This window comes from Cebidichthys violaceus, unplaced genomic scaffold, assembly GCF_023349555.1.
Source record: "Cebidichthys violaceus isolate CVI_PGR_0920_01 unplaced genomic scaffold, fCebVio1.0.p SCAF_41, whole genome shotgun sequence".
Lineage (NCBI taxonomy): Eukaryota > Metazoa > Chordata > Actinopteri > Perciformes > Stichaeidae > Cebidichthys > Cebidichthys violaceus.
Window position 1 is genome coordinate 1,221,123 of NW_027176606.1, and position 14,335 is coordinate 1,235,457.

At 35.9% G+C, this 14,335-nt stretch overlaps 1 protein-coding gene across 1 annotated transcript; it reads right to left on the minus strand.

The window, feature by feature from the left end:
- Positions 1-45: 45 nt before the first annotated feature.
- LOC137885915 (Fc receptor-like protein 4) lies at positions 46-14,323 on the minus strand. Its single transcript, XM_068728263.1, has 18 exons — positions 14,032-14,323; positions 9,415-9,518; positions 9,263-9,298; positions 8,850-9,119; positions 5,845-6,105; positions 5,453-5,713; positions 4,925-5,227; positions 3,215-3,475; positions 2,385-2,648; positions 2,010-2,129; positions 1,856-1,871; positions 1,687-1,754; positions 1,531-1,581; positions 1,372-1,428; positions 1,204-1,266; positions 844-900; positions 409-474; positions 46-284 (listed from the first exon to the last, which is right to left on the minus strand). The coding sequence occupies exons 1-18, from the start codon at positions 14,190-14,192 to the stop codon at positions 277-279; spliced, it is 2,427 nt and encodes an 808-aa protein (XP_068584364.1). The 5' UTR covers positions 14,193-14,323; the 3' UTR covers positions 46-276.
- Between the last annotated feature and the right edge of the window lie 12 nt (positions 14,324-14,335).

A 14,335-nucleotide genomic window follows, 5' to 3' on the forward strand; every position in this document is an offset into this window, starting at 1 on the left:
GAAAAATAAAAGAGTGGAGATTATGAGACAGAGAGCGTGTTGCTGGAACAAAAGTTTATTGATACATTTAAAAGTCAACCAAACATTTAAAAATACAGAATATTAAAGCCATATGATGATTTCTTTTAAATGATCTGCTAATAGATTAACTGTAAAAAATACTGTCTGCAATTCAGAAAGCAAAGGTGCCCACAATGATTACATGAAAAAAGCTGCAGATATTAATAAAAAAGATTTTGTTCTTCATGTTGACCAGTTTTGTCCATACAGATGTCTTTATTGATCTAGAAGAAAACCAAAGAGTAACAGTTATGTATAATTTGCTTTAAGGTGCTTTATGACATTTGACTCTATTGGACTATTGACTACTATGTAAAATAAATGGCTTTATTAACTCTGCATTATTACCACGAGCTGCTCCTGGTTTGACTTCAGAATAAAGAGTTTCCTCTGCTGCTGCAGATCTGGACTTTCCTGTGAATGGAAATATGATATTATTTTATGTTTGCCAGAAATGACCCAGTTAAAGATAATAATGTACTGATACACATTTTGCTCAGAAATGCAAAAAAATAAACATAGTGTACAACAGAAAAACAAGAGTAAATAGATTATAACATGAGGCAGAATAAGTTATAATGATAGTTGAAGTAGGAATTGACAGTAATGATTTAATAATATGTTAAAACTAATAGGAAATTACCAACAGTAGTTGGTATTTTCCAACTACTACCATTATTTAAAAGATGTTTGTTTTGGATGCACACAGAACTCACATCACACTGTGTCAAAGACAAGCCTGTTGGACAGCAACAGCTGCAGGTGGATGTTGACTTTACTCACCTTTATGTTTCTTATCTTTAGTGCGAGGGTGAACTTGGGCATACATCAAATTGTCGTCTAAAACAAAAGACACATTTTCAGCAATATATCGATGGATGGATGAATAAAGATGAATGAAATGCTGCATGCCCTTATGATTATTTCATGACTGCATAGTAGTGTCAGATGTTATAATTCAAAGAACAGAAAATTAAATGATGAACAATTTACAAGAAGTCTAAGAGCTGTTATGTACTTATGTGTAGGATTTGACTATTGTTGACATGGCGACACTGGGTGATAGTATGAAAATATTACACTGTAGCAGGAGGCACAGCACCCAATAAAGACTTTAGGAGGCTCTGTTGTACTTGACTGTACCTGCAGCTGATGCCCTCTTCACATACGAGTAAACAGTGCTCTCGTCTGGTTCATTATTCTTCCCTGTCACAAAGATAAGATGAGTGCAGGACAAGTCAATCCGGCCCTTTGTTAAGAACTACAAAAACTATTGCATGTAGTTCTCACTACATAAAATAAATCACTCACTCTTCTTTTTAGGAATGTTTCTAAGCTCAACCACAGAATATGTGAGCCTGGATTCATCTGAAATAGAGATTTTATTTTTTTTATTCAAGAGATTGTGCATTTACCTTAAATCATCATGTATTTCTAACAGCTCTGTGATAAACACAGCATATACTGTACCATGTTCAGGTTCTTCAGAGCCTTTGATTGATTCATAGAGAACAGCATCACCTACAGAGCAGTGAAAATCAAGACACGGTCATATCAATCATTTGAATCACATATGAATTCTGTAATGAATAATTAATTATTAAATGAATCAGGATTAAAGCTGACCTCTGTCTTGAGTTTCAACCTGGTTGATCATGTGGTCTGTAGCTGGGCTCTGATTGGTGCTCTGAGACCTGGTGGGCCCAAAACATGAAGTAAATACAGAGGATTTAATGAGGAACATGTAAAGTACTGCTGTTATGTTCAGAATGAGAGAAGAGAGTGTTGTACCAACCTCATGACACTTGAATCTGTAAGAAAAAGGCATTTGCTGTTACATGGTTTTAGATTACAAATTGTTCTATTGTCACTACAGTACATGTATTTACATCTGTGACTTTGACTTATTGAAGTGTAATCAATCTAATATGAGAAGGAAAAGATCTCACCTTTTGACTTTCTGCAGCGATACAGAAACAGCAGCAGGAGAATAATCAGTAAAACTCCACAAACCAGACCAACAACCAACAGCACGGGAAATGGAGAGCTTGCTGCTGTATCCTCAGAATCTACACACAAATACAAATACACATGAATCATGAAGAGATACACAAGTATTAGAACACAAATACTCAAATACACTTAAATAAACCCTTGATCACATACTGTCTACCTTTCACTGCTGGTCATGTCACATTTGTATTGTTATGAATACAAAAATGTATAAAACTTTGTTAAAAAACAACTTCTAATTCAGTTATAACTTTTCTACCTCAGACTGTAACACAGAATACAAAAATAAACAGTTTTTTAATAATACTCACATTTTACTGACAACCAACTCTCTGCTGACGTCAAACTCCTCAAACCTTGTGTTGAATCTGTTCCTCTACATTTATAAAAGCCTTCATCTGACTTTGTAACTGCAGATATAAACAGCTCCCCTCTGGTATGATTTGTGATGAGTTTGTCATTTTTATAGAATTCCACATCATAAAGAACCTTTTCTGTCTTCAACTTGCAGCCAAGAGTGACAGAATGTCCCTCAGTCACAGGACGGACAGGGCTCACCAGGATAACACCACCGTCTGTAAAAAGATCAAAGAACAGGAAGTTTGGGTCAGAAACATCAGCTGGTTGAACAAGCTGACGTACAATGATGAGAACACATTCTATAGTTTTTCATTTAATATACAGATTCATACAGTAGCTGAACTAATACCTGGCATTTCAATGATGAAAAAGATGGCATTGAGATGTACATGGTTACATTTACATTTATAATTAATACTAAATATGTTGGGAGCCAAAGTCAATTTAGTGGCAGTGAGCTACAGAATGGTGTAAAAAGGTCAAAAACTGGAGGAGTCAAGCTGGAGCCAGATAACTCTACAGCTACTCCTGGTTTAAAATAAACAGAGGATGTCTATTGTCATAAAGATGACAGTGAATCAAAGACATTTTCTTGGTTAATACTGAGAAATGACACTGGAACAAACTAAGCTTGTTGAATCGTTTGTTAAAAGAGATATTGAGTTAAACTCATTATGACAAGAAGTTTGGTTGATACCAGTCACCTTCACAATGTCAACACTTTATAATAGAATGTAGAAATACTTCAGAAACAAAAAAAAATGTAAATATTAAAACTCACTCTGTATAGTGATGTTGGCTGCATTGCTGAACTGTGTTTCAGACTCACACCAGTACACTCCACTCCTCCAGTAACGATCCATGTTGCATGTAGATCCAGTCATTGTTCCCCAGATAGAACAGTATACCAGCGAGCCAGATTCATAAAACCTGCTCACTCTCCACTCAGTAGAGTTTCCCTCACAGCTCAGTGACAGTGAGTCTTTGTTGAAGTGCTGAACTCTGTCAGGACTCACTGTGAGAGACGCTGCTGAATGAAAATCTGAAAAACACATAATGAGGGACAAACAAAGCACAACAAATTAAAATTAAAAAGAGCTTAATGGAAATAATTATATTAGTTTATTGTGGATCTAATCATTGTCATTGTTGCGGCTTAAAGGAGCAGTGTGAAGGATTTGGTGGCATTTAGCGGTGTGGTTGCAGATTCAACAAACTGAATACCACGCCGCTCACGCCAGTTTTTCCCAGTCTAGGACCACGGTACTACGGTGTTGCACTCTGTGGCTCACTACTGTAGCCTTCAGGTAATGTGAGAATACGAAAGGTTCTCTCTTTAAGTCGTGTCTTGTCCGTTCCTATTGTAGACACATGGCGGTGCAACATGGCGGACTCTGTGAAGAGAAGCCACTCGCTATGTAGATATGATATGAAGGGCTCATTCTAAACTAATGAAAGCACATCGATTCCTAGTTTCAGGTGATTATTTACAAAACAAACATTATGAATATTATATTCCATTTCTGCTATTAGATCCACCAAAGTGCTACACACCGTACCATTAAACGGTTCTGAACTGTTCAACAATGTAACACAGTGCACATTCATGAAATAAGTGAGGAGGTGATGTGATTATAGCTGAGGAAGAGTCTGAAGTTCACTGAAGGATAATGTATGGGATGATTCCTTTACTGTCCTTTGGGTGCAAATGTTCCACTTGAATCCCAAACAAAGAAGACATGAAGAAGAGATCTAGCAAGCATAAAAAGTCATTGTATAATTGCATTTTAGAGAGAATTGATTGATGTTAAAGTAACAGAGGGTAACAAATACCTGATTACATCTAAATGTCCTGTATTTAATTAAAGGTTTAGGGTAAAATAATCAGAAGGAATTTAAGAAAAGACATGAAAGCCAAATTAGGAAAGGGGAAAATGAATGAAGGAAAGGATTTAAGGAAAGAAGGAAATCAAAAAAAGTATCTCGACCTTATACTACAATATATATTTAAGTACGTATTTGTTGATTTTTCAAATATGGGCATTAGCAGCATACAAACAATACAAACACGTCTTTAGACAAAATTTAAACGACTAGAAATTACAAAAATGTTCATGAAATAAAATACAATTGTAAGGCATATTCCCAACTAAAATGTAAAGAAAATTAAACTAAATAAAAACATTTTTAAAACATTAAAAATATGTAATCAAAAATGTAATGTAGTAACCTTAAGAGATTGGATTATAGATTTCCAAAGTCAAAAGTTTATAAATAATGCGAACAAATTGTGTGTGAAGATGAAAAGGAGGGTCAAGAGATTCACTCATGTTAAAATTCAGTAGAATTCAGCAGAAGAATCATCTAACAACACTAATCTGTTCTACACAGAAGTTTGGAAAACTCATCTGATGCTGTTTGAAAGAAAATGTCACTACAATAAATACATTTCTTTCAGTGTGTAAGAATGGAAAAGTCTGAACAAACCTACCTCCAGACCAGACGAACACATGTTCACTATAGTGAGTGTAAAACACTGGATCTCCTCTTCCAGCTCTGCACACATATCCTGCTGTGTGCGTCTGTCCATGAACAATGTAGGAATCCTGTTCAGTACCATTGGTGCTACCAGGTAGAAGCTCAGAGATGTAGGAGTAGTGTGACAGTTTGGGAACAGCCTTATACCAGAAGAACCTCCATCCTGCAGATGGATGTTTAACACTGCAGTTCAGAGTTACTGAGTCTCCAGGACTCAGCCATAATGGAGACACAGTGAGGACAGGCTGAGGTTTATCTGTTGGAAAGAGATTTCACAGAATAAAGACGTTATGATGAGTTCTTGGTGGATTACATGCACTGCTTGTATCATGCATTGTTTTTGTTCTTTCTCCGCATGTTTAAAACAGATGTGAAGGTACACGTCTTATATATATATATTTATATTTACCAAACTAACATTTAAAATATTATGTTTACATTTACTGTTACAACATTTAGTAGAATAAAAATTATGATTTACCAGGTTTAATTGTAAAAGTATCACTCTGATCTGTTGAAGAAGTTTCATCTTTCATTCTGCCCTTACACCAGTAGTCTCCACTGTGTGATGGTCTAATCATGGAGCCTCTTGGGTTTAGAGGTCTGTATGAGCTGGGTGTTCTCCATTCATACTCCCACTCAGAGTCTCCTCCATCCTTTATTTCACATGTGAGAGTGATCGTCTCTCCAGAGTAAATCTCAGGCCAGTCGGTTTGCAGAGTCACAACAGCTCTGTTTGTGACTGTTCATGATCATCAGGCCCCAAATAGAAAAGATAGAAAAACAACGTTTTAGTGTTAGTCTGAATCCTTATTCACAAATACTTTTTCTGCATTTTGTATTTCATATCAACTAAACTATTTAGTTATTTACCGACTGGATCACTGTACTCTGTGTAGTAAACTGGGTCTCCTCTTCCTCCTCTGCACCAGTAGACTCCTCCTCCTTGTGAGAAAATAATTTGTCCCTGCTGGAGGAGAATATCATCTGGTGTGGTCGGAGGTTCAGAGGTTTTCTTGCTTCTGTACCAGAAGTATTTCCAACCAGATGATGATGATGATGATCCCACAGAGCAGGTCAGGGTCACACTGCCCCCTACAGGAGAGCCTTTTCTCAGTTGGGCCTTTGGTCGTTCTGTTTTAATGTAGAACAAAAACATAACAATGGTAATTATTGTGTCTGTGAATTTGTCCAGTTTGATGAATAATTAAAATAAATAATCTCATCCAGCATTCTTGGTGGTGCAACAACTTATTGATGAAACAATTCAGAAAATAATGAATCACTTCAGAATCTGTGTATATTATTAGTAAACTGAAGGAAATCATCAGAACCCATGTTTATGTTTCACACTTATTAACCACTAAAGTTGTTGGAACCTCTTGAACCCTAACCCTAAATGTAGGCCTCTGCTCGGAAATTGCATACCCATACTAAAAAGAGTAATCTCTACAACCACAAGGTGTATTTGAATAATTTTGGTGTTATAATAAAGGGAACACCTGTGAGATTTGTTCAGATTTGTAAATATCAGTATATATGTTAATGGTTAAGAGTAAATGAAGATGGCACACAGCACAAATTGAAAACTTTCAGATTTGCCTAAAAAGAAAAAAACACTTTCAGGATGATTATCTCTTTGGAATGATGCAGCTTGAAGGTCTAAAATGCTCACAAATCATAGCACAATATGTGAACAGTCTCTCTGCAAAGTTTGACTTTGATAAAGTGAAGCAGAACACAATTAGAGAGGTTTTAGTACAGAGGGTTCAGACGAGGTCTCCAAAACGGTCATTTTGGCACAATGTGTGCCATTTAAATTTTCTCATGTACCAAACTATATATTTCACTTATATATCACTAATGGTGTTCAATACATCCAAATACAACAGTTGTGGCTTTATTTGAAGGCCAGAATCCTCTCTGAGCCCTATCTCTGTCTGTCTTCCTAGTGAAATTTTTTAGATTTCAGCCCTTCCCCCCCTACGCAGAGCCCTGTCTCAGCAACCCATTGGTTGTTTTCAGTGATTGACACCTCTTTCGACGCGTTAGAGCCAATATAATTGAGCTAGAGCACGAGGGGCAAGATTGACAGCACTGTTTAACAGTCAGAATCAACAACGTGCCGTAAACTGTGAAGCGTACGATCTGATATGCTGAAAGTGAAATCCCACCCCTGGTCCTGCTGACACCACGGAAATAGACAAAATCATTAGAGTGAAACACAGGATATCCGTTGAACATATACTATGTTGAAAATGCGGGGGATTACTGCTTTTTCATCTGCAAAATGACAAAAGTAAGGTGCATGTTCTGATCATAATCGATAAAGCAATTTGTGTTGCTGGTGTCTGTTGGCTCATATCTCAGTGAGACTTTGATGTAGCGGAATCCTTAGGATGCTGGCTTTCTTTTGAGCTAGCATGTCTGCGTACTGCATGAATTAGCACAGCAGTAGAGCCAGAAATGTGGAGAGTGGTTTGCCTAGGGGGCGCTAGATGGATTTTGATGAGATTTTGAAGGGCTTTTATTTTGAAATGCTACATCAGAATGTCCAGGTTCTCTCTGATTGACACCTTGAGATGGTCTGCTATTAACCTGAAGTGAAATTATTTTTGTAACTATGCACCGTTTGCTCTAAAATCAAATCTGAAATTAGACAAATTGTCTCATGAATGTGTTTTGAAGTTGGCTCGTGAAGGCAATTTTGAAGGGCTGTAATTTTGAAATGCTACATCAGAATGTCCTGGTTCTCTCTGAGTGACACCTTGAGGTGGTCTGCTATTAATCGGAAGTGAAATTATTTTGTAACTATGCACCGTTTCCTCTAAAATCAAATCTGAAATTAGACAAATTGTCTCATGAATGTTATATTTGGTCATAAATTTAGTCTTGTTTGAGTTGTGTTTGGAGTGTGTACAAATGGCTTACATATTCATGTGGTATGCGACATCATTATATCCGTTCCTGATGAGTGCATTTTTGCATGAACGGGTTTAAGAATGAACCTGACATGGATTAAAGTGAGTACAAACACACTTTTAAAAATGGATGACACTTTAAACACAGCCTTCTTTTTTTTCTTTAAGTGGCTCAAAGATAATTCAGATAAATCTTCACTCTGCTTCACTCTGACAGTGCTACATGTCTGCAGCTCCTTAATATGAAAACTACATACGTTCCATTTTCAGTTTTATTGGTTCAGATTCTTCATCCTCAAATTTACACATGTAAGAGCTCATCTGACGTGAGAGAAATGTTCATTTCAACTGTGTTTTGATAGTTTGTCTATTTCAATAAGTGATCCATCTTTGTAGAAGTCAGCATTCTTCTCCTTTCTCTGATCTCAATATCTACAGTGAAGAGTCACTGATTCTCCTTCAAACAAGGAGGATGCAGGAGTTTCTAGGATCACATCTTTATCTGTGTAACAGTTAGTTCATTGTTTTAGTGAATCTCTTTAATTAAATGAACAATGTTACAAGGTATCAGTGATTTATGTTTTTAACATAATTAGAATTGTCAAAGTCACTCTTCCTGTAATAAATAATAACAGGTTCACTAAGTAATGAGTACATTTCCCCTGAAGGAGGCGCCACACTCACCTGCTCCATTTGATACATTAATGTTATCACTAATTAATCACTGACTAATTTCTCAAAAGGGCAAAAATATTGGATGGTTTGTCTTATTATTATTATTATTATATCTATATCTATATATATTTATCTTCATGTAAACAGTTGAACCCTGTCCATCTTTCTTTGTTTTATTTTAATGATCAAGATTATGTGACAATTGGTCCTTAAACAAAGCTCAGGATTACACGGTTATACAGCTGTGAACTTGGTCATGATGGTAAAACTTTGATCACTTACCTGATACAGTGATAGAGACTTTATTACTTTCTTTTCTGATATGTGTTGAGGTCTTGTTAGCTGCAACACACTGATATTCACCACTATGTTCTGTAGTTAGAGGTTGTGATGTAAATCTCGTATTTGGGTTGTTGGGGGGATACATATGACCATTCTTTATGACTGCATAAAACCAGTCAGTGTCTTCTCCTTCTCTCATGTCACATATGAAGGTAACAGTCTCTCCAATAAATAAAGTGGACCAGCTTGGTTCAATGGACAGCAAAACATCTAGAAACAAACACAAAATGCAAAAAGTGAAATGTCTTCCTTTTTTATTAATCATACGTTAAAAAACAGAACATAGAAATATTATATAAAGAGTGATAGTTGGTGAAATAAACATATAAAAAGAAAGAAAATTGAATAAAAACCTTGAGCTTGTCCACAGTAGAGGAGAATATTCAGCACTAAAATAAAGTTTGAAACGTCATGATTCATCATCAAACTGACAGAAACTAACAACCTCAGTCATTTAAAAAGTTGTATCTATGAAAACTATGATTTAAACAAAGAAAGTACTCACAGAAAAGCCCCGGCACACATACAGTGTGTCCCATCCTCACATCCAGAACTGACACTCTGTCACTCTGCTTCTGAGAAATGCTTCTACTTTGTGTAAAGAGAAAGCTAGAAAGTATGAAGCATATGGAGAAATCAGGAAATGCAGAGAAAAAGAAGACGCATTACAGATAAATATTGGATCTGAAGTTTTCTCTAACTTCTGCTTCTGAGTTCACACGGTCTGTGCTTCCTTCCCTTTTACACAAAGCTCAAACAACCAGACTGGTTTGAACACAGCATATTTTTTATGCTTATAAAGCAGAAGACCTGATATTGAAGAGATATTTAAATTTCCTTTCTACATATATGATCATCAGCAAAGGGTCAGTAATTCTTGATGTTATTGTAAAGGCAGCTGCATAAAGTCAAAGGTTTTCCTTCTAGAATTAATAAACTCACTACCTGTCTACAGCATAAGGTTTTAAAGATGCAGATGAAACTCAAGACGTGATACTCACTTTGTAATCCATGGTCTTTCTCACCAAAATGGGACAGTTTTTAAATGAAAATATGTTCGTTCTTCAGTTAGAATCAGTCTGTCACATCACAGAATTCTGTGAATGTGTCTTCACCTTATGATGAAATTCTGGTTTTAAGTTGTCATGACCCCACAGGAAGTGACCGTGTCAGAGCCAAACAGAAATAGTGTGATCAAGGGAAGTGGACGAGAAGAAAGCCAAAGCCCTCTCCCAGCTACACTCTGTTAATAGTGTTAGCTGGGACTCTATGGGTTTTGTCATGGAGAATTCAAATATAGTTGAGTTGTAGAGATATAACTTTAGCATTGAATAATTCTGCAGTGTGCCAGTGGACTCATGTGACATGTTGTCGATAGCTAAAAAAGAAAAAAAAATTGTTGTCTTGGTAAAGATGAATTGTTTAAATTCTACTATCCTGTACAGAAGCACATATAGTTTAAAATATAAGGAAGGTGTTCTAGCTTTTCAGAATGACGGATATAAAGAACGCTTTATGAGAAACAAGTGAATTACAGATACAGTATGTATGCTGCAGCACACCAAACTACATGTAATAGAGTTTTAGTAAGACTTAAATGTAATATGTAACCTATTTTAAACTCTTAACAAAAAGCATCATATTTGTGAAAAGATCAAAGCCACATTGAACTCTAACAGCAAAATGTTACACAACAGCAAATGCAGGAGGATGTACAGTAGGGCATTATGGGATGCCTGTTTTATCTGGACTGAACAGTAGCGTCAGACATATAACTGAAAATACAAAAATACAAATTTGTTGTCACAACAACACTTGCAACTCAGCTAATGTTTTCAGTTTTTCTATGAATTTGTGCAATACAAATAAATACAACTCTATGTGCAACCATCATTTAAGAAAAGGAACAAATTGTCAGCAAAACTTTTACAACACTAAAGAGGAAATAGTCTCGTCAGTGCTACGATTATATTTGAAAACAACTATCTGAGTAGCTGTAGAGTTATCTGGCTCCAGCGTGGCTCCTCCAATTTTTGACCTTTTTACACCATTCTGTAGCTCACTGTACTAAATTGACATTGGCTACCAACATATTTAGTATTAATTATAGATGTAAATGTAACCATGTATCTGTAGAGGGGAGCTGTTTATCTCTGCAGTTACAAAGTCACATGAAGGCTTTTATAAATGTAGAGGAACAGATTCAACACAAGGTTGGTGGAGTTTGACGTCAGCAGAGAGTTGGTTGTCAGTAAAATGTGAGTATTATTAAAAACTGTTTATTTTTGTATTCTGTGTTACAGTTTATTGTTATTTCCAAACCTAACATTTCAGTTTCTGTTATCTGTTTAAGAAGAGTACAGAATTCATATAATGTGGTTAAAATGATTGATATGACCGTGTCTTGATTTTCACTGCTCTGTAGGTGATTCTTGTCTCTATGAAACAATCAGAGGCTCTGAAGAACCTGAACATGGTACAGTACATACTGTGTTTATCACAGAGCTGTTAGAAGTACTAGAATAAGATGAAGAAGTGACTGATTGACAAAAAGAATATCTAGGATGTCACAGATTCTGTGGTTGAGCTTAAAGACATTGATTGGTGGAGTGAGTACTTTTATTTGATGTCACGAGAATAAAATGCAATAGTTGAGATGTTTTTGTAGGCCAGCAGTGCTTAAATAAAGGAGAGGAAATGATCTCTTCATGCATTCATCTGATCCTTCTAACAGGGAAGAACAATGAACCAGAGGAGAGAGTTTACTCAAACGTGACGATGGGAACAGCTGCAGGTACAGTCAAGTACAACACGCTTTGTACTACGACTTTGAGTGTGTTTCTTTATTACTACCACCAGGAGTCAGCAATGGTCAAATATAAATAATAAATTAAATGGTCTTCTGCTTTATAAGCATAAACAATATGCTGTGTTCAAACCAGTCTGGTTGTTTGAGCTTTGTGTAAAAGGGAAGGAAGCACAGACTGTGTGAACTCAGAAGCAGAAGTTAGAGAAAACTTCAGATCCAATATTTATTGATTACGCTTCAATAAGTCAAAGTCACAGATGTAAATACATGTACTGTAGTGACAATAGAACAACTTGTAATATAAAACCATGTAACAGCAAATGCTTTTTTCTTACAGATTCAAGTGTCATGAGGTTGGTACAACACTCTCTTCTCTCATTCTGAACATAACAGCAGTACTTTACATGTTCCTCATTAAATCCTCTGTATTTACTTCATGTTTTGGGCCCACCAGGTCTCAGAGCACCAATCAGAGCCCAGCTACAGACCACATGATCAACCAGGTTGAAACTCAAGACGGACATTACGCTTCTCTTCTCCACGGTCAGCTTTAATCCTGATTCATTTAATAATTTATTGTTATTTCCAAACCTAACATTTCAGTTTCTGTTATCTGTTTAAGAAGAGTACAGAATTCATATAATGTGGTTAAAATGATTGATATGACCGTGTCTTGATTTTCACTGCTCTGTAGGTGATTCTTGTCTCTATGAAACAATCAGAGGCTCTGAAGAACCTGAACATGGTACAGTACATACTGTGTTTATCACAGAGCTGTTAGAAGTACTAGAATAAGATGAAGAAGTGACTGATTGACAAAAAGAATATCTAGGATGTCACAGATTCTGTGGTTGAGCTTAAAGACATTGATTGGTGGAGTGAGTACTTTTATTTGATGTCACGAGAATAAAATGCAATAGTTGAGATGTTTTTGTAGGCCAGCAGTGCTTAAATAAAGGAGAGGAAATGATCTCTTCATGCATTCATCTGATCCTTCTAACAGGGAAGAACAATGAACCAGAGGAGAGAGTTTACTCAAACGTGACGATGGGAACAGCTGCAGGTACAGTCAAGTACAACACGCTTTGTACTACGACTTTGAGTGTGTTTCTTTATTACTACCACCAGGAGTCAGCAATGGTCAAATACAACACTGTTTGGGTATTTTTAAGTTTTTCTGTTTCACATACAGCATGTTTGATTCAATAAAAATGACATCAAACTGATTATTAATATATGTCTCACAAAGATTGGTTGGCAACACAATAGATAACTGTATTATAAAATAATCAGTGACAGTAAAATGTCATAAGACACATGTAACTCTTAAATAACCTTAAATATCTTTTCCCTTTGCTTTTCTTCCAGATCAATAAAAACATATGCATGAACAGAACCAATGGAATGGATGACAACATGAAAAACCACATCTTGTATTTTTGTGTAATTATTGTGTGAACCTCTGCTTTCCTTATATGAGACAGTATTTTGTACAGTTAACCTATTAGCAGATCATTTAAAGGAAATACATCATATAGCTTTAATATTCTGTTTTACTTGGTGAAAGGACTACAGATTATTACATATATTATTACATTTTTGATGAAAAATCTTTACACATTTAATCTGTTATTGGACAACGTATTTGTCTGACATTGAAGTTCCTCTCTGTCTTTTTAAAAATGGTTTGACAGGTGCTGTATGTATTTTAGTTTCACTTGGATGGATTTATTACGTTTTGTTATGTTTGACCATTTTATGCATCAATAAACTTCCAGCACTAAGCTGTCAGCAATGTTTCTGACTAACATTTCTTTCACTAAAAATGATTATTAGATAAGATTACTAGGAACATATTTCCACATGCTCCACCTACATCACATTAAGATTCATGTCGAAAACGAGTAAAATGTCCCTTTGAAATACTTTCTGCAGAAAGTAAATTTAAATGAATATCACACACATACAGTATTAATAATGCAGTGTTTTGTTTGTGATGGGTTTGGGCCAATGTGCTCCACTGTGGATTTGTGATGCGTTTCAGAACTTCTTCTCTCCACTTCCACGACGGAAATCCCTCAGAAACTCACACTTGATAAAATCTATTCTCAGGCTAATGATAACACTGGTACAGGCGATGTCATGTCAACCATTCCCCAGTCTGATATTTGTTATTTTATTTACAATATTTGATTGATAAAAAGTGCTGCTCTGTTCCAACTTTAAGAGAAACTGAACAATCCTCTGAAACTCTGTTCTAACTGCAAACACGTTCTGTAGCATTCAGGTGGAGAAAGTCAGTGAGGTACTCACAGAATAACAGCAGCACACGGAGCAAAGTGTTTCCCATCGTCACGTCCAACTTTCTCATTGGATGGAAAGCATTTCAAAAGCTTTGAAAGCACAAGAGCAAGACTAACAGAAAACTGAAGGAGAAACGTAGTTACATCTCTAATGAATATGAGCTCACACATTATCTTTTTAAAAAATAGACAATCTATTTCCTTCCTGTTTTACTTTGACAAGTTCACTTCCTCCTCAGGCGATGCATAAACACTTTAACTTGAGTCGTTTAAAGGTTCCTACATAAAAATAGTGAGTAAATAGTAAATTAGCA